This window comes from Pygocentrus nattereri, chromosome 20, assembly GCF_015220715.1.
Source record: "Pygocentrus nattereri isolate fPygNat1 chromosome 20, fPygNat1.pri, whole genome shotgun sequence".
Classification (NCBI taxonomy): Eukaryota; Metazoa; Chordata; class Actinopteri; order Characiformes; family Serrasalmidae; genus Pygocentrus; species Pygocentrus nattereri.
In genome coordinates, this window is record NC_051230.1 from 27,933,648 (window position 1) to 27,955,013 (window position 21,366).

At 40.4% G+C, this 21,366-nt stretch overlaps 1 protein-coding gene across 3 annotated transcripts in view; it reads left to right on the plus strand.

Annotated features, from left to right (window-relative positions):
- The window catches only part of trpm6 (transient receptor potential cation channel, subfamily M, member 6), a 71,984-nt gene that overhangs the window by 36,592 nt on the left and 14,026 nt on the right, over positions 1 to 21,366 (plus strand). For all 3 annotated transcript variants that reach the window (XM_037531761.1, XM_017716697.2, XM_017716696.2), the window contains exons 21-30: positions 374 to 625; positions 2,353 to 2,527; positions 6,303 to 6,417; positions 8,340 to 8,533; positions 13,593 to 13,725; positions 15,934 to 16,898; positions 18,445 to 18,521; positions 18,637 to 18,742; positions 18,827 to 18,873; positions 20,077 to 20,141. In XM_037531761.1, coding sequence (XP_037387658.1) covers positions 374 to 625; positions 2,353 to 2,527; positions 6,303 to 6,417; positions 8,340 to 8,533; positions 13,593 to 13,725; positions 15,934 to 16,898; positions 18,445 to 18,521; positions 18,637 to 18,742; positions 18,827 to 18,873; positions 20,077 to 20,141 — 2,129 coding nt within the window. The remainder of the gene's footprint in view (positions 1 to 373; positions 626 to 2,352; positions 2,528 to 6,302; positions 6,418 to 8,339; positions 8,534 to 13,592; positions 13,726 to 15,933; positions 16,899 to 18,444; positions 18,522 to 18,636; positions 18,743 to 18,826; positions 18,874 to 20,076; positions 20,142 to 21,366) is intronic.

Consider the following 21,366-nt stretch of genomic DNA (forward strand, 5'->3'; position numbering starts at 1 on the left):
AAATATGCAATATAAAACTTGCATAGGACACAACTATGTTTTTATGTGTTTGCTGTGCAGTTATTTTGAAAATCCATAAAGCATGTGAGAAAACATGACCAGGGGCATCTACAATTTTGCCTATGACTGTACACAAGCACAAACACAAATGTTGTTGAGTCTGCTATTTCAACGTATTTTTTTTTGTTTCAGTGAATTACAAATGAGTATTAGCCACTATCCACTGCAGATACCATAGTCAACTGTAGTTTAAAAGAAGTTTACTTCAGTATTCTGATGTTACCTCCTGCCAGAAAATAGTTAGTTTTAATTACTTTTAAATTATTTTCCAGAACTTAACTGACTATATCTTTCACTCTCTCCATCTCTCCAGGTGTTGCTGTCTGAGCCGAGGAGGTTCCAAAAAAAGCTGAAATTGTGGTTCAGTGAATATTGGAACATCCACGACTTCGTCGCAATTCTCCTGTTCTTCACTGGCTTTGCCCTCCGCTGGCAGACAGGTGTGGTCCACACAGCCGGACGCATCATCTACTGCCTAGACATCATCTTCTGGTTTGTGCGAGTTCTGGACCTGCTAGCCATTAACCAGAAAGCTGGACCCTACTTGACCATGATCACCAAGATGGTATGATCTTTTGAACTGTCAGCTATCTAGGTTTTGTAAACTATCATGTTATTTCCATGGGTCGCTGTTGTCTTTTTCATGGTGTCCCTAGTAGCAACATATCTCATTTTGGCCACTAAAATGCAGAACCTGTGACCCAAGTGGCCACTTGCATTGGAGCTATTACTGAAAAAAATAAGATGGCCATCACATTTCATTAAGCGTAAACACCACGACAGCTAACATAGCAGTGACCATTGTGATCCCTGGTTGTCCTAATGGGTAAAGTTTGCTAAAATCACTCTTAAAAAGGTCTTAAATTAGAACTTAGATCAGATGATCGGCTGCTGGGACCACCATGGTCACTATATTGGCAATGCTCTTACTAACATAAATGTTAAATAAAATATTTCCTTTTTCAAAGTAACACCTGACTAGTTTTAAGTAGTGAAGCATACTTGCTAATTGTAAATATAATGTGCAGTATCTCACAAAAGTGTGTGCACCCCTCACATTTCTGAAACTATTTTATTATATCTTTTCATGGGACAACACTATAGAAATGAAATTTGGATATAACTTGTAGTCAGTGTACAGCTTGTATAGCAGTGCAGATTTACTGTCCTCTGAAAATAACTAAACACACAGCCATTCATGTCTAAATAGCTGAGTGAGTACACCTCACAGTGAACATGTCCAAATTGAGCCCAAAGTGTCAAAATTTTGTGTGACCACCATTATTATCTAGCACTGCCTCAACCCTGTTGGGCATAGAATTCACCAGGGCTGCACAGGTTGCTACTGGAATCCTCTTCCCCATGATGACATGAAGCTGGTGAATGTTAGACACCTTGCGCTCCTCCTCCTTCTGCTTGAGGATGCCCCACAGGTGCTCAATTGGGTTTAGGTCTGGAGACATACTTGGCCAGTCCATCAACTTTACCTTCAGCAAGGCAGTTGTCATCTTGGAGGTGTGTTTGGGATCGTTATATAGTTTTAAAACTGCCATGCGATGCAGTTTCCGAAGGGTGGGGATTATGCTCTGCTTCAGAATGTCACAGTACATGTTGGAATTCATGTTTCCCTCAATGAACCACAGCTCCCCAGTGATGGCAGCACTTGTGCAGCTCCAGACCATGATGCTACCACCACCATGCTTGATTAGGCAAGAGACAGTTGTCTTGGTACTCCACACCAGGGCGCCACCACTCATGCTGGACACCATCTGAGCCAAACAAGTTTATCTTGGTCTCATCAGACCACAGGACATGGTTCTAGTAAACCATGTTCTTGGACTGCTTGTCTTCAGCAAACTGTTTCCAGGCTTTCTTGTGTGGCAGCTTCAGAAGAGGCTCCCTTCTGGGTTGATGGCCATGCAGACCGAGTTGATGCATTGTGCGGCATACGGTCTGAGCACTGACAGTTTGACCTCCCTCTTCTTTAACCTCTGCAGCAATGCTGGCAGCATTCATGCATTTATTTTTTGAAGCCAACCTCTGGATATAATGATGAACACGTGGACTCAACTTCTTTGTTCGACCCTGGTGAGGCTGTGTTATTTTCGAATAAAATATACAAAAATATTTGCAGAAATGTGAGGGGTGTAGTCACTTTTGTGAGATACTGTATATACAATAAACATGTATCTAAAGTTCTGGCTGCCAACTCTTCATTTTAGCCACAAGATTTGTTGGCTTGGTGATTCATCTTTCTACTTGCCTATTAGTTATATACTGTTTGCGTTACAGATGAGCAACATGTTCTACATTGTGACCATAATGGGCATTGTGCTGGTGAGTTTTGGCACCCCCAGGGGTTCCATCCTGAAGCCCTACGAGGATCCCTCCTGGGACCTGCTGAAGGATGTGGTCTTCCAGCCCTACTTCATGATGTTTGGAGAAGTTTATGCTGGAGAGATCAACCGTGGGTAACAGAAATAAAAGCAGTAATGGGGATAATTAAATGCTGAGAAAGAGTTTTCTTCTTTTTAATTCGAAATAATTCTTATCATATAACATTAAACAGTGCAGTACATCTGTAGCTTAGAATTAGCTTGTGGTACAAATAGCATTAGAATTAGCCCTCTTCAAGCCTTAATTCCAAAGCAGTATGTGAAATGCTAATAAAACCAGGACACAATGTTTAGTTAAATTCTCTCTGAACTGTATTAAAATCAAAGCAGCACAAAATATGATGATGCTATGTTCTAGCACATTAATGTAATAGCTGTGGCTGCAACACATTCTGAAAAAGTTGGGACAAGAGCATGTTTTCCACTCTAGCCTTTCCTTTTAACAAAACATTTTTCAATTAGGGACTGAGGGCACCCAAACTGTGTATGTCACAAATGTGTAAGTTATCCACTACTCCATCCACAACCATGACAGACCCTGGATTTTGAACTTTATGGTAGTGTAAAACTTAATGTTTGCTTCTTCATGGTCTTACCGAGACTCGGGGCTGTGGGTTAGTTCGGTCGGTGATAGGTAGCGAGGATGAGGAAACAAAGAAGAGTGAAGGACCCGGTATTTGAGTTCGGTGGAGCCACTTTTAATGTAGAAAACACAACAGCTTCGGCTACTCAGTGCTGCAGGTCTGAGAGAAAAACCATAACAACTCTCGACTGCTTCTTCTACACAACCTCTCCCCTTTTTCTTAACTCCACCCCCTTCACACACATCACACTGATAACTTTCTTCATTTAACAGCAGCTAAAAAACTAAAACGTTAACAACTTATTCAAACTAACAGTTATTGGAATAGTTTAGAATTATTGCTCTTACATATACTTCCTCGCCCAAAAAGAAATGTCCTCATTTCTAGCACTAGCAACAAACAATCAAAAGAAGAAATGAAAATATGTTGCAAAAACATAAAGTCAACTGGTACGGGAGGAGAAAGGCTATGATGAGGTCAATATCAACACAAAATCAGATCAACAATAGTCCCATCAATTACAGGAACCAACGAGGAAGTTTAATCAATATATATATGAAAGTCTTTGAGGTGCGCAGGCACCCGACGCTGGTGGTGAGCTGATCCCAGGGGGTAAGGGATTGGCCGGGAGATGAGTCCTGAGGGAGAATAGAAGGGCCTGGGGGAGCAGAAACAGGTTCTTGGGGGGCAGAGGTTGTCGGTGCCGGAAGGGTGTGTGGCAAGAGGCTGGGTAAAGGTCGTTGTGAGACTTTGCTGTGCTCAGATCATGGGAGCATGTTTGGTGGGGCCACAAGGGGACCGGCCGGCTCAGAAGCTTCAGGTGGGTCAGGCCACAAGGGACATCAAAGAGGTGGGAAGGGCAGGAGGAGGGAACAGTGGAGCTTGGACAGCTGTGCCATGGGGGTCAGGGAAAAAAGGTTTCAGCCGATTGTAGTGTAGGGCGTATTCACTGGACGGGCCAAGTCATGTACCCGAAAGACAACAGGCAAAGGACTTTCCGCTGACGCAACTGGGTCTAAGATCTCATAAGGGCCAATCTAGTGTGGGGCAAGCTTATTACGGTGGTGGGCTGGGTCATCTACTAAAACTAAGTCACCAGGTGCATAGGGGCTATAGTTGAGATGGCGATCATAGTACTTTCGCTGGTGCTTTTGGGCTCTGTCCCTCAAAGCCGTAGCTGATTCGTAGGCTTTCCTAAGTCGCATGCGCAGAGAAGAGGCATATGAAGCCAGAGTTGCAATTGACCCTGAGGAGACAAAATCAGGAGTGTTGAGCAAAGTGTCCACTGGGACATAGGCTTTCCCATCCATGGGCAAAGAAAAAAGGAGTAAATACAGTACTGGCATGGACCGTGGTGTTGTAAGCCATTGCAACTTGATCATGACAACTTGGCCATTATGTATCTTAAGACAAGGGAACTGTGAACACAACTTCCGAAGGAATGGGGATGCTGTTCTGAGTTTCCAGAAGGGTGGGCGCCAGCCATGTTCCAACCAGCCAAACACCATTGCAATATCTGGGTCATTCCATTGTTTTGTGGGGAGATCCCAATTTGTCTGAATGTGAACAAAGTTAGTGGAAGTGTGACACGCGTCAGGCCCCTGTGGCAAGTGGCAAGTGGCAGCCTGAGCCCCGGAAAAATTTCTCCCTAGAATGTTCAGTAGCTGTCTGGGTTGCTGTTGTGGCCATACGGGGCTTGTCAGGCATGGAGGGGGAATGTACATCAGATGTACATCTGCATTGAGGTGTTTAGTGCCATCACGGTGAACTACAGTCCAGTCGTGGAAGTCCAGTTCAACAGCCCAGCGTGCACGCCTACCAGTGGGATCCTGATCCAATGGGAGCTTTTTGAGGCCCACCAATGGCTTTGCGGTCGGTGATGATGGTAAATGGATGAAAAGCCAGGTAATGACTAAAGTGGCGAACAGACCAGACAATGGTGTATAGCTCGCGATCAAATGTTGACCACTTCCTTTCTGAAACTGAAAGCGTATGACTGGCATATGCAATGACGGTCCTTCCCTGCCACCTTTTGAGACGGTACACTCCCGATGGCATGAAGGGAGACATCTGTATACAGTAGGAAAGGTGCAGACAGATTGGGGATAGCCAAAAAGGGTGGTGAGGTCAAAGTATGTTTCAGTGTCTTGAAGGCATCATCAGCAGCCAGAGACCATTCGAAGGACACTCCTTTATGAGTGAGTCGATGCATAGGTTCAGCAATGTGAGAGAAATGCTTAATAAATCTCCTATAATAGGAGCAGAGACCAAAAAAGGCTCTCACCTCTGTAGCTGGGTGAGGAACAGGCCATGATGCAACCTTTTCAGTGTTAGAGGGGTCAAGCTGAACACCTGCACTAGAGACTTGATGGCCCAAGAATGGGACTGAAGAGTAAGCAAGATGACACTTGGATGGCTTTAATTTGAGGCCAGCTGGTGAAGATGAATGCGTCAGAGCCAGAGAATACAACATCCATTATTTCCATAAAAAGGCTGGTTTGTCAGACTACAATACATGTTTCCACTGTGCATCAGTCCATTTCAGATGACCTTGTGCCCAGTGAAGTCGGCGGCGTTTTGGACATATGGCTTCCAGTGTGCATAATACTGGCTTAATTTCCATTTATTTATCAGTTTTTATGTTTTTATTTTTTATTAGTATTACTATTTAGTATTCCTGTGATGAAATGTGATGAACTCCATCACAGAATCATGCTAGTTGGGGGTTTGAAGGTTACAGGCATTCAGTTTTGGTTTGCAGCCTTGCCCTTTACACAGACATCTATCTGAATTCCCTGAATCTTTTGATGATATGCACCATAGATATTGCAGTACCTAAAATCTTTGCAAACACTCGTGGAGCATTATTTCAAAACTGTTGGATTATTTGCTGACACAGTTTTGGTAAAGTGTAAAACCCCAACCCATCCATGCTCATAAAGGATTAGGCCTTTCTAGATGCTTGTTTTATACCCAAACATTACATTACAGATTCCATATTATTTTGACAACATTCCTAGTCCTGAATTGCTCATCTCCCACTTTTTTTTAAACAAGTTGCAGACACTCAAATTAAGGATGAGTGTATAAATGCCTAAAACAACATGTCATGTCTTCATACTTTTTTGTTGTTGTTGTTGTTTAAATACAGATTAACAAATCACTGCTTTTTCATTTGCATTTTACATACTTTCACAACTTCCTTGGAATTGAGGTTTGTAAGTCTTCCCATTTAAGTTTGTCTTCTGCTGTTTTTGAACAGCCTGTGAAGAAAACCCAGACTGTCCTCCAGGATCTTTCCTCAATCCGTTGCTGCAGGCGGTCTACCTGTTCATGCAGTACATCATCATGGTCAACCTCCTTATTGCCTTCTACAAGTACGCACTAGTTACATATCTTACCACATGTGTCAAAGTTCAGGCCTCGAAGGCCACAGCACTGTGAATGTTAATGTTTTCTCTGATCTTTATCACACCTGATCCAGATCACCAAGGGCTTGATCATTAGCCACAGAGCTGAAGCAGGTGTGTTGCAGATGGGAAGACACTGAACTATGAAGTGATATGGCCCTCTATGACTGGATCTTCAGCTTGGGCAATAGTTGCTGTCAGAACAACAAAAAAACAAGCTGTATCTGACAGTTTTGGTTCTGATTTAGGCCTCTTTCATACGTGGTTCTAAAATCTGATATCTCTCTACATCAGTACATCTTTTTGAAAATGCATCGAGACACCTGTTACTATGGTTACGCACCACATCTTGAAGGATGTGCAGGAATGGTGCTTTTCAATGTGAGCAACAAAAAATCTGTTCTGATTTGTGCCTCTTTCATACATTTTCATATGTAAACCTACATATAGGAAGTAAAGGATATGGGCCACTTTTGACTGCAGTGTAAGCACAGTGGTATCTGATCTGCAACAGTAGACTGCCTCTGTTCTCAACATTTTCTGGTAGGGCTGCAATAGTCGAATATGTCGCACCTCAAGCATTGAAGCGAATAATCAATTATTATTAATTTAAAAATGAAGATAATAAAGATGAATAACTTTTTTAAAAATTCACTATTTTAAGGAACTTTCCTGCTAATACAAAAGATAAATGAAACTCCAATATCTGTTTCCTCTTGTCCTCTATGTTCACATAGAACTACCTCCTGCAACTGTTTGCAAGTATTGGCAAACGTTCGCAGAAAACAGAAAACTGCTTGCAAATGTTCCCTATGTTCGCCGAATTTGAACGCGCCGGTGGCCTCGACGTTAAGACAACGATGTAGTATTTAAAACTGTAAACATTATTTATCATGTGATCGCTGGGAATAATGACTTGCTTCTCTACAAATCCATGAATGATTCCAGAGAACATGCATTTCGAAATAGATGATACAGCTCATACGGCTTTTAACATTATCTAATTAGCTAGCTAGCTAACTATCTTACCGAGATGCATCTTCATCCAGTGAACCGAAGTGTTTTCTCTGCAGATGCTCTCATGTACAGGATGTGCTTCCAGCTAAGGCTTTACAAATAGCACAACTGACAACTTTTTTTCCAGAGTTTCCAGATGTTCCCCCACTTTTGAGAATTTTATTACTGAGGCTGCCATCATGCTTTTGTTAACTCTCCAGTAAGCAATGTCAAAAGATTCCTAGTGAGTGCGAGAAAGATGCATAATGATGTCACCAACTAATCGACTATTAAATTAGGTGCCAACTAATTGCCAAATTGGCAATTTCATTGTTAGCTGCTCTAACACCGTGGTCACCGTGTTCCGGGAGATCTTCCTGCAAAGTCGCATGCTAATTAACTTCTTCAGAAGTCCGTGATTGGCAGGAGCAGATGCCCTAGCATTAGATAACAAGGCCAGCATTTCAGGTCAAGTTGAAAAATAGACCTCCATCCAGGAGAAGGGTTGGGGTCCACTGCTGTAACGCCCCATTTTCAAAGCCAAAATATATTATTTGACTTTGTTTAAATCAGAAATAGAAATTTGATGCTTTTCTGCTTGCATAAGTATTCAAACAACAAAATTTCCCATAAAAGAAAATCCATCTACACATGCTCCGCCCACAATTGCGCTATTACGCATGTACTTTTGCTAGTCAAAAATGTAGAAAGTGAGAAATTCCAGCATGTGTTTTTCTGAAAATACATAATTTAACACTGAGTTAATTTATGTATCATTTATTAAATTTACACATGTGAAAAGTTTACATTCTGTGTGGTTTTAGACATTATACTCAAACAAAAATGAACAGCATTTATAGGCTTTAATCTGTTTGTTTGCTCTTCACCCACAGCAACGTTTACATCCACATGAAGAACATATCCAATCAGCTGTGGAAGTACAACCGCTACCGTTACATCATGACCTATCAGAAGAAGCCGTGGCTGCCTCCCCCTTTGATCTTCTTCAGTCACATGACCTTGTGTGTCAGCTCAGTGTGGCATTGGCACAAAGGGGCATCTGGACAGGAGAGCAACTCAGGCCTTAGTGAGTGTCTTTAGTGTGATGTGTGTGGTTTTTGTTGTTGTTGCATCACTAACATTAAAAGAATAGTTACATTTTACATGCTAACAATCAGTTAGACGTGAATGCCAATGATTTTTTCCAACTGTTAAGAAAATAAGTTGATCTTGCAGGGTTCAACATTAACTTTTTCCCTAGCTTGCTCAGTCAAGCAGGCAGACCCAAAGTTTACTGTCCCCAAAATTGTTATTGCAAGTATAAATAATAAGAAGGAATGGGACATTGGTTGTAATCACGGGTCCAGCGCTTTTTTGGTTCAGTGCAAATTCACGGTGGGGGATGAACGGGGGGAGGGGGGTTTGGGTCCATGGCGGTTATTATTGTTATTATTTCCCCATAATGCCAACATTTTAATAGCCAAAATAGTTTGTAGATTGTTGTTTCATTTAATTATAGTCAGTAATAACATTATCAAAGAAACACTGACTGCTCTGCCTGATTATTTATTGAGTTGCACAATAACAGTTATTGATAGTATTTATGTTTAGCGTTATTAAAATGTATATATTCAGTATACAACCTTATATAAGTGTATATATTTAGTATATTACAATAGCAAAAAGCAATTGTTATAAATTGGAATTTTAAACAACTGACCATCCCTAATTTTTGGCAAAAAAACAACTAAAGAGTTTTAATGAGACAATGAAAGCATAACAAGTTAAAGTTTTGAGGCTTTACAACTTGAAAAGTGTCTAAATTTGGTACACATGCCACAACTATTTACAATCTCAATTTCCAAAAAGTTGGGATGCTGTGTAAAATATAAATAAATGTAAATAAAAACAGAATGCAGTGACTTACAAATCTTATAGAATTATATTTTATTCACAATTGAACATATAACACATCAGATGTTGAAAGTGAGATGTTTTACCATTTCATGAAAAACATTAACTCATTTGGATCTTGATGGCAGCAACGCATCTCAAAAAAGTTGGGACAGGGGCAACAAAAGGCTTGAAGAGTTGTGTAATGCTAAAAAACACACCTGGTGGCTAATCGGCAACAGGTCAGTAACATGATTGAGTATAAAAAGAGCATCTCGGAGAGGCTGAGTCTTTCAGAAGTAAAGACGAGGACGGGTTCACCACTCTGTGAAAGACTGCATGATGAAAAAGTGCAAGTGAAAGAATTCAAGAATAATGTTGCTCAACATAAAATAGAAAAGATTTTCATCATGTACGGTACATAATAACATTAAAAGATTCAAAGAATCTGGAGAAATCTCTGTACGCGAGGGACAAAGCCTAAAACTAATATTGGCTGGCTCTGATCTTTGGGCCCTCAGGTGGCACTCCATTGAAAACAGACATGATTCTGTACTGGAAATCACTGCATGGGCTCAGGAACACTTCCAGAAATCATTGTCTGTGAAAACAGTTCGCCATACCATCCACAAAAACAAGCTAAAGCTGTATCATGCAAAGAACATGCCGTGTGTAAACATGATCCAGAAATGCTGTCCCCTTCTCTGGGCCCAAGCTCATTTAAAATGGACTGAGGTGGAGCAGAAAAGTGTTCTGTGGTCCGATTAATCAACATGTGAAATTTGAAATTATTTTTGAAAATCATGTGTCCTCCGGGCTAAAGACCCCTCAGCTTGTTATCAGTGCACAGTTCAAAAGCCTGCATTCACTGGCTCAAGACAAGGCAAACCACATCCTGTATCCATTACAACAGCATGGCTTCTCAGAAGAAGAGTCCTTGTGCTGAACTGGTCACCTGCAGCCCAGACTATTCACAATCTAAATTTCTAAAAAGTTGGGACGCTGTGTAAAATATAAATAAATGTAAATAAAAACAGAATGCAATGATTTGCAAATCTTATAGACCCTTATTTTATTCACAATAAAACAAACATCTGGCACATCATGAACTGAAAAATCCAGCAAAAAAGACTTGGACAAGAATGGGACGCCATTCCTCTCCCAAAACTCCAGCAATTGCTCTCCTCTGTCCCAGACATTTACAGACTGTTGTTTACAGAAAAAGAGATGGTACACAACAGTAGACATGGCCTTGTCCCAACTTTTAGGTGATGAGTTGCTGCCATCAAGTTCTAAATGAGTTAAAAGTTTTCATGAAATGGTAAAATGTCTGACTTTCAACATCTGATATGTGTTCTATGTTCTATTGTGAATAAATTATGGGTCTATGAGATTTGCAATTCATTGCATTCTGTTTTGATTAATATTTATTTATATTTTACACAGCATCCCAACTTTTTTGGAATTGGGGTTCTAATTTTTTTCCCTATTTTTAAAGATGTATATTATAAAGTACGGTGCATTAACATTTGCAGGGAAAAAAATGATTTAAATAGTTAGAAAAAGGTTTTGTTTACATCTTTTCACTTTCAAAATGCACAGAACATTTCATTTGGCCAGGGCTGTGGAGGATAAAAACGACATATGACCTGCCACGATGAAGCTGCTCCATCAGTTCAGCTCTTAATGTGAATTTAATTCAGTAGCCTTCAGCAGCTCCAGCTTGTGAAAAGAAAGTGGCAATTTGGTTAATCTTTACTTCGCCTTAGCATTATTCACTGTCTCACTGCAATATGTTACGGTTTAACGCACGTGGGCCATGATCGTGATGAGTAATACAGGAGGATAATTATTCTAAACAGCTGTCCTCTTGTAAACATTGGTGTAAAGCCAGTGTACAGAAATGAGTAACGCCAGGCACGTTTTGAACAGAAAAGAAAATAAGGAACAACACAGGCTATTGTTGTTGTACATGAACTGATCAGCATTTTATGCACCACAAAACAAAGAGGTTTCAATCTAACTAGCCAGAGATGCTTTCAATTAACAAATATAAGAAGATTAAAAAGAAGGTTAAAATCTTAAGAAGTTTATTAAGAAGGTTAAGAAGATTAAGAAGGTTAAAAAATTAAGAAGGTTAAAATCTTATCTGATCAAGTCTCCTGAGACCACCTGGTGTAAATGGGGGTCTTGGTAGTGAGACATTGTGTGTTACTAGTTCTGTGAGTCTGGTTGTTTCCATCAACAATGGTCTGTAGCATTTATATGATCCCAAGTTGTTTAGTGAGTAACTCCCAATAATTCAGTATTTCACCCTAAAAAGTTTGCAAAAATCTGTCAAGGTGTGAGATAACCAGTGTTACTTTTAATCTGTTAGGACTAAGAGTCTTGTAGTGTGGAAGGCTTTACTTTTACATGGATGTTTCTCCTGAAAGGGTTCAAAGTTAGATCTGAAAACACATTTCAGACTTTTAACTGACTTGGAATTTAGACTAAAATCCTTTTGCTTTGAGCGTCCCTATATCATACCCTTTATCTTATGTTTATTTTATTAACACTCTATTGCACAATGTTGCCTCAGGGCAACAAACTCATTTTCCTCACTTTTCAATAATTTTTTTTTGTTATGAGAATCTGCAGAAATATGTTTGTTGCCTAGAAGCAACATTGTGTGACCGTGGAATGGATTTAGCCTGTCACAAGCCAGGTCTCACCACTTCAAAGAACATGGCTCCAGAAATACCAATTCTTTCCATTGTCGCACAATGTTACCTCAAGGCAACATAATCCACATGGACCCCCGCACACATTATTCTTTTTTGTGACCTTTTTTAAATTTAAGAAAAAATAAATCAAAGACCATTTCATGCTAGAAAAGTGAATTGAATATATATATTTTTTGATTGCTTTCCCAATGTGGGCAGTAAAGGGTTAAAATAAATGATTGAACATTCTATTTTGTCCCTACCAATACAACAGTAATGCCACTGCAGCTTTACCAAATATTTCAATAGTATAGTGACTCTTTCAATAGTGACAGTTTCGCTAGTGGCCATTTTAGCTGATTTGGTGCATAACTCCAAAATGCTAGCTAAGACATGACTAGCAAGCATAAGCTTTAAACAGATGTACACACATAAAATCCCCCCCCCCCGACTGAAACTCTTATTGAAAAATGAAACTCATGTTAAATCTAAATCCTTGGCTCCTGTCAATCCTTGGCCGCTTTGTTGCTCTCCTTGGCTCTTAGCCGCACGTGTAGGCATAGAGCTGATCTCTTACTGCTCTCTTCTGTTGGGACCCCTGTCAACACTTGTGGGTTTGATGCTGTGCTATCGCCACTCTCCGGATCGCTTGGCAGCACTTGTGGGCATGGAGTGGGATCTTTTACTGTTGTCCTTGAGCTCCTGTCAGTACTTATGGGCATAGAGCTGATCTCTTACTGTTGTCCTTGGGTTCTGGTCAGCACTTATGGGCATAAAGCTGCTCTCCTACTGTTGTCCTCAACCTCCTGTTGGTGCATGTGGGCATAGCACTGATCTCTTACTGTTGTCCTTGAGCTCCTGTCAGCAGTTATGGGCACAAAGCTGATCTCTTACTGTTGTCCTTGAGCTCCTGTCAGCAGTTATGGGCAGAAATCTGATCTCTAACTGTTGTCGTTGAGCTTTTTTCAGCAGTTGTGGGCAGAAAGCTGATCTCTTACTGTTGTCCTTGAACTCTATCAGCACTTATGTGCATAGAGCTGATCTCTTATTGTTATCCTTGATATTCTGACATTGCTTGTGGGCATAGAGCTGATCTCTTACTGTTGTCCTCGATCTCCTGTCAGTGGCTTGTGGGCATAGAGCTGATGTCTCACTGTTTACCTTGAGCTCCTGTCAGCACTTGTGGGCATAGAGCTGATCTCTCACTATTGTCCTAGATCTTCTGTCGGTGCTTGTGTGCATGGAGCTGATCTCTTACTGCTTCTAACCTCTCTTACTGCTCTTACTTCCTTTTTTTTCCTGCTCTCTGAGGCACTAGGTGGGTCGGCCGCCAGCCTCTCATCACTCCTCTCAGCACTGGTTGGTGCACAGCATGTATATTTTGTCCTCCTCCTTCTGCTTTTAATTGAATAAGGTTTCAACACAGTAGCCAACTTTCATGCAAGTTTATTTTTTACTGTACTTTTTACACCCCTGATCTGAGGGTAAGGGGCAAATATTCTAAATGAGATTATTCACCAAACTATTCTCTCTCTTTTTCTCTAAAAGAGTTGTTCTTGGCTCCTGATGATAGGAAGAAACTGCATGAGTTTGAGGAGAAGTGTGTGGCTGGCTATTTCCGTGATAAACATGAAAGCCAAAACTGCAGCCAGATCAACCGGATTCGTTCTGCTGCTGACAAGTAAGTTTCTTCATTAGTACCATGCTTAACTTCTTCACTTTAGGGCTGCGTATCGCTGCTGTCGGAACAAAACCGTGTATCACCATTTTTGTGTTTCAGTTTTTGACATAATTTGAAAATGTTGCCCTTTGTATTGTGTGTAAATTTCATGATAAGCAGGCGAAAGGAAATGGCCTGAAATTATTTGGAAAAACGTCTGGTTGCATTGACTTACATTAAAAGTAAAGTAAGTGTTAAGGTTTTGTTCCGACAACAGCACTATGTCTTGACGTGACTTTATCTGACTAAAACACTTGGACTCATAGATCTGCTCACAGGAGTTCGCATCTCTGGCACTTTTTTTTGACCTCTTAGAAATAGGGATGCACAACGCACAGATATAATAACGTAGTTATGATTATCAGCATAATATTGAAGTTATTGCCGATAATTGCAACTGACAATATGCTATCCTTTTTTCAGCTTGTGTGTGCACTGAAGCGTGTGTGGTACCACAGGTCCTCACTCATATTGGGAATTTACCTTTTTCTAGACCCCACAGCACTCTCTGCTGGATACTCTGAGTTTTCCTGTGAAAGCCACCAGTTGCAATTATGTAAAACATTACTAAGCTGACTTAGTTAATTAGATATTTAGGTGTTATTTTATCTGAATATTTCAGGTTTTGGTTTATAGCAGTGTGTGTTTTTTATACCATATATACACAAGATTAATATATCCCTTTTTTGATTAATACTTCAAAAAGGCTGAGGTAAACAGCATTCAAGACTCTTCAGATTTAACAAAGCTATTTCAGATACATTGAGAGACAAGTGACAGGATTTCTGTTAATCTAGTTAACAACACTGCAAAGTAGTATCATATCAAGTGAAATTGTCTTAATTCTAGTCGATATATCTAATATTTCACTGTTTTCGGCCTTGTGTCTCCATTTTATTGTTTTTTGGTTTTTGACATAATTTGAAATTACTCGATGCCCTTTATATTGTTTGTAAATTTCATGAAGAATGGACCAAAAGAAATGGCCCAAAATGACTTGGAAAAAAATCTGGTTCCATTGACTTACATTAAAAGTAAAGTGTGTTTTATCCTTCTCCTGTAAAGTTACCATTATGGAGGTTTTCTGAAAGCAGTGATTTGTTATTTTGAGATGGTTGTGCATAATTCTTCTTTTAAGGAATTTTATTAAATAAATTATTTCACTATACTGGCAGATAATTTAGCTTGTTTCAAGCACATTTCCTAAAACAAGAAAATGTATCTTTTACTTGTTAAAACAAGTAAAAAATGTCTAGAAATGGGGAAAATAATCTTAAATTAAGATTACAATCTCAACAGGAGAAATATGGGATATATTGACTAGATTTAAGATAATTTCACTTGGAAAGATACAATTTTTGGCAGTTAATGGTGATATGGAGATAAGTATAATATGTGAATGTTTTTAAAATCTTTGTTTAGCTATATGTTTTCATAGTTAAATAGGAATACCACTGTTTTTGAAAGTCATTTTGCCTAATTCAGTGGTTGAGATTCAGTAAACATTCAGTAATTCAGAGTGGTTTAATGTAAAATGGTTAATTGAAGAAAAACTTGCCTACTCAAATTTCTTTGCAGTGGAGTTGATAGGAACCAGGGGTCACAAATAACCATTGTTACCAAGACCACCAGTGAATCTACATGTGTATTCAGAGTTTTTATGTGTAATGTTGATGATGGTCAACTGTTTGGTGACTGTTTTAGGCCAACAGCTTAGCTCTAACTATAATTAAAATGTCTCCGGCATCAGGCAGTGTTTTCATAACCATTTCACATAATACTTTCTGTGAGGGAGCTTTTAGAGGCATTAAGGTGCTGCCGATGTTCCAACAGCATCACTGTGAACAGTTCTACGTTCTCTCAGATGAAGCATTTCACATCAGACCCCTCTGAATGACTTGGGTTACGTCTCAGCAATGGAATAATGCAGACATTTTTAAAAGTTTAGAAGTGTTACAAGTGTGGACTGTCCAGTAGGAATATCCCTTCCTTATTCTTCTGTAGTATAGGCCTGATGTTTGTCAAGTTATCTGGCTAACTGATAAATCTCCTTTTGTGAAAAGCCAGGAGTGTTGGTGGAAGGAAAATAGTAAATGGTGAGAAACAGAAAATGCAGAATTGCCTAGCAAGACTGAAATTTGCACCGATTTATCCTGTGTATTTATTTAGGGCAGAGGAGATGATGGACACTTTGTCAGAGGTGGCAGAGAAGGTCCAATTCATACAGGAGAGCCTCCAGATGCTGGACGGTCACCTGGGTCACCTGCAGGACATGTCAGCACAAGCTGTGGACACCCTCAACCTCCTCTCAGCAACTGACAACAGGCAACAGGAGGCTGTCCTGCTTGGCCACAGCCAGCCCATTGCCAGCCCTTACCAACAGCTTTCTCACAGCTGGAGCCTCCGGGTCGATGGGAACGTGACCCCCAGTCATGCTCCATTGTCTCCGAAGCTCTATCAGAGCACTCCACCCTCACTAATGTGTGGACTAGGTCCAGGCAAGAAGCGTCCTTCTTTTGAATTTCCACCAGGGGGCAGCGGAGGACTATGTGACAGTAGGCCCAAGTGGGTATTGGGAAACTTAGAGTTTGAAGACAGGTGGAGAACCAATGGTGGCTCTGGTGCAGCTTCACCTGCGGGTTACCGCCTCTCACACAGCTCTATGCCTCACCTCTGGGGGGCATCATGGAGGGACAGGACACCCTGTGAGTCGTCTGGGCCGTCCTGTCCTAGCTCGCCCACTGTGCTCTGGGCTCGCGAGTCCTGCCGCCTCCTCAGCCAGGACGAGTCCATGGAGGAGGAGGAAGAAGATGAGGAGGAGGAGTTAAACCATGACGAGGCACAGAGCATCTCCCGGACCTCCAGCCATGTCTTTCTCTTGTCCACCCCTCAGAGTGAGAGGGGCCAGCAGCTGGGGATTGTGAACCCTGGGTTCTCGGGTGACAGTGAACTAGCCAGGCCCAGGCGAAGCCGATTCGGCAAAAGGTGGCCGTTTGGTGCTGTAGAGAGAGAACTGCAGCACAGCCGCTCTCTCTCCGCTAGCATTGAGACAATGGCCATGCCAGCATCAGGGGTACCAGGGCACAGCACCATGAGGGAAGACACACCGCCCCCTACAGGGAAAGAGGATAAAGGTACTGGGTGCTACACTGACTATTTACCCAATAACCCAAAATATACTGTACTGTACAAAAGTCAGAGCACCCAATTTCCAACCATTAAGCACATGTTATTAATTTTTCAGCGTCAGAAAAAGAGTTGAAGCTTACATTTACCAGAAGCCTCAACAACTAAGTATAGAATTATATCTATCAGTGTTTCATTTGTCCACTTCCATCCTTCCAGTCTTCAAATCGATGAACTCCAGCTTTGTCCTCCCAACAAAAGCTGCTCCCAACATTGTTCCTTTTCACAGAGACATTCACAAAAGCAGCTATCCAAACTCCTCTTAGCTCCCTTCAGATTTATTTCTCTTGATTATTTTCTCTTTTTAAAATGGCTAAAAAGGTATTTCTGAGGTAATTAGATATGAGATAATCCAGTTGTAGAAGGAAGGGGAAAGTCAAAGGAAAGTAAAAAATATGAGTTTCCAAAACTGAAGTTCAGAAAGTGATTAAGAGATACAGAGAAATTGGGACTCCTCACAACCACCTGCAAGACCTGGTAGACCACCAAAACTGCCCCCATCAGACAAGCAGTACTTACTTTGAGAGAGAGGAGAAAATCAAGCTTCACTCTTGCTTCAGATCTGAAAACATTTACAGTTGTTTTGTCCATCCTACCCATCAAATCTGCGGGTCTAAAACAATGCATAGCTTTGAAGAAGCAGCTCCTCAGAAAATGATATTGCACTAGAGTTATAAAAATGCGCTTGCAGAGAGATGCGGAGTAAGGTTTTAGGAGTCCACATTTATAATTGTAAAAGAATTGTAAAAAAAAATTTTTTTAAATTGAACATGCAACCAACTTGTAAGACTGAACTTTTAAGGTGTGGAAAAATATCCCTGCAGATTTCTTTGAGAAACCAAAAGTGAGTCTCCTGAATAGAATGGGAGTTGTAATAAAGGTAAAGGCTGGATATACTAAATACTGAAAAAGATAATATTATATTTACTCTGACACAAACAAATTAAAAAGTGATCATTGATTTTTGCACAGTCTTGTAGTCGACGCACAATGGAAGCTTATGAACACCAGTCAGCAGTGTGCAAACTGCATGGCTAAATCATCACATATTTGCCTCAAACTATGTTGAGTTATCTCATATTGATTATGTGGTTTCTGACACAGTTTGCCAGTGCGGTCTAAATAAATGGACAAATATACATATAAAATTCAGGCTGCTGCTACTACTGTTTTGAGACATTCAGTTCTTTTCTATCGATAAGTATATGGAATATATGGTCTGATATCTAAACTGAAGTAGCAAATTTTGGATCCCAGACATGTCTTCTCATGACTAATCAACTGAATTTGACATATAGAGAACATGTCAACATGTTAAAAAGTATACTTTTTTCAGCACAATGCTCATTTCAGTTTTCTAGTTCTGACAACTGGAATTGTTTTTCAAAGCATTTTTGGGAAGAATTCTTTCAGTGAGCACTGCTTAGAATGGAGCATGACCAATAAACAGTTTTGTTTGCTTTTAAACATGCTCATTTGTCTTTTTGCTGACAGAGCGGTCCAGAACCTTAGAAGGAAAGCATTCAATTGGAAGAAAATTTGTAAAAATCAAAGCAGGAGAAGCGAAAAATGTGAGAAAATATATATTTTTGAAACATTATACCCAACCTTTCATCCTCTTGATTAAAATGTAGCATTTTGCCTTTACCCAAAGTATTCCCTAATGAACTGCCTGTGCCCTCATAGGTCAGAAAGAATGTACATGTGGTGGACACTAGCCGGAAGAGCAGGAGCAAAGGGAAGGGCCTGGCAGGACGCAGGTTTCAATCGTCCGTCAGTCTGTCACAGCTAAGTATGTCTGTAACTGGACCACTTATGTTTTATGGAAGGTACCTTAAGTGATATGGTCACCAAATATCATTATTTTTCTTCTTAGATTTTGATCAAGTGGATTTCTTGCAGAAATCGGTCACGCTTGCTCAGGTGAGAGCGTTCCCCTATTTTTGTGGCGGAGATGTAAATAAAGTAATTCAGAGTGGTTTGATGTGAAGTGGTGTAATGCAGAGAAACCTGGAGCAGTGGATACATATTCTGTGTAGTGATGTATCACACTTCTCTATCTGGCAGTCTGATGACGAGTCAGGGTTTGGCACTGCATTGTGCCAACTACAAAGTTTGGTGGAGGAGGGATAATGATATGGGGCTGTTTTTCAGAGACCGGCCTAGGCCCTTTAGTTCTGGTGAAGGGACACCTTAATGCTTCAGCAGACCAAGACATTTTAGACAGTTGTACACTTCCAACTTTGTGGGAACAATTTGAGGAAGATCCTTTTCTGTTCCAGCATGACTGAGCCCCAGTGCACAAAGCAAACTCCATAAAGGCAGGGCTGGATAAGTTTGGTGTGGTACAACTTGAGTGGTTTGCACAGAGCCCTGACCCCAACCCACCTGAGTACCTTTGGGACAGACTAGAACGGAAATTGTGAGCAAGACCCTCTTATCCAACATCAGTGTCTCACAAATTATCTGCTGGATGAATGGGCAAATATTCCCACAGACACACTCCAAAATCTTTTTTCTAGAACTTTGCCATAGCTGCAAAGAGCGACCACCTCCATATTAATCCCTATGGATTTAGAATGGGATGAAATAAAAGCTCCTTTAGGTTTAATGTGTAGGTGTCCCAACACTTTTGTCCATATAGTGTATTCTCTTTGGGGACTATTTTGTCTTACAACCCCCTGCATGTACCCCTTCGTTGTAATGTGCCTTGTGTTCAAATGCTTAAGATTTCTTTCAAAAACAGAAATAAAGAATGAAGTGGATGCCTATGCATGAATTTATTCCCACAGCAGACACGGTCCCTCCCAACAAATAGTTTAATCTTCTCCTGCCCTGTTGGAAGAGCGTCCCAGGAGGCTCCTCATGAAGCTGCTTGAGAGAATGCCAAGAGGGTGCAAAGCTGCATCAATTCAAAGGGCGTCTACTTTAAAGAATCTAAAATAGAATATAAATTTGATTGTTTTCAGGGCACTGAATACAGTCTAATGTGTACAAAGTACAATCAGAACAAGGAAATCTTTCTGTAAGATGATGAGTCCAACCTTTTGACTGGCACTGTTCAAAGGGAGATCACTTATTACTACTAGGCATTTGACTGACTGGCTGTGATTTGCTCTCCACAAGAATCCCCGAAGTCCTAGCCAATCAGCTTGGAGCAGTTGGGCCCGCTCTGTCAGCGGCAGGTCTTCGTAAGTTTCACATGATATACTTTTAAACGTTATTGTTTTTTTATATATATATATATTATTTAGGTTGTCAAGATTTGCACTTTCAAAGAACAAATAAAGATTGACAGAAAAAAGCAAATAAGGCTAGATAAGCCTAGTTTTGCTGGACCACCATCGACTGCATGGCATTTATAGATGTGTCTAATAGTTGTGATGTCCACCTGCCGGGAATGTCTGTGTGTGTGGTGGAAATCTAAATTTTACCATATTTTGTCAATACAGTTTTTTTATGATTCTACTACCAGTATTAAAAATAACAAATAAAAATAATTGCTACTAAGTAGAATGCTCACTAATTGCTCAAATAAATTAAGTTATTCAACCCCTTAGAATCCCTGGTTTATATGTACTAAAGCTGATTATTCAGTAACTACAGAGATTCAATGCAAACTGGTTAAGCTACTCTTAGGATTTAGAATTGTGTAATAAAACTACCGGCAGGCCCATGCACTTGTAATGGGTTAACCAGTACAATTACACAGTATTTGTTAAAATAGCTGCAGCCTTTGAGGTATTAGGCTATGCTGTGCTGGCCAGAATAACAGACCGTTATTAGCCTCATAACATAATTAAGCAGAAACGCACACTCGCACAAATGTCTATAGTTATTCAGAATCTTGTGGAGAGTACTTTTTCTCTTCAGAGTGTAAAAATATGAGCAAACACTCAAGCTGCTAGCTTACATGCTAATAGCGCTAGCTTCCGAGCTGGCTAACATCATTTTGGTGAATAAGTGTAACTTTGAAATGCGATTGGCACATTCACATTTCTCCAGTTTGCTTTCTGAGGCGAATACTTGGCATGTACCAATTCTTGGTGGTACTAGTGCCCACCTGGATGGAACAGTTAAAATAGCTAAATCAAGCTAAATAAATCACATAGCAAGATAAATGCAACTGAAGTCAAACACAGCTCAAGTTAGAAGTACTGCTGTTTTATTTCACACATTATAAGATAACTGGTATTGAAAGACCCTCAGGCCCAATCCCTTTTCTTATTTTTACCCCTTCCCCTTGTTTCCGAGTTTCATCTTGCCCCTTGAAACTGAGTTACAAGCGGCAGTGGTTGAAATCTTACACTATAAGGAATGGGACAACCTTCAAATAAAAAACATTATTAACAGGCTGAAGTCAGCTATTTGCCAGCTTCTTCTTTGAATTGCCCCGTTTCACCTTAGATGGTGCAG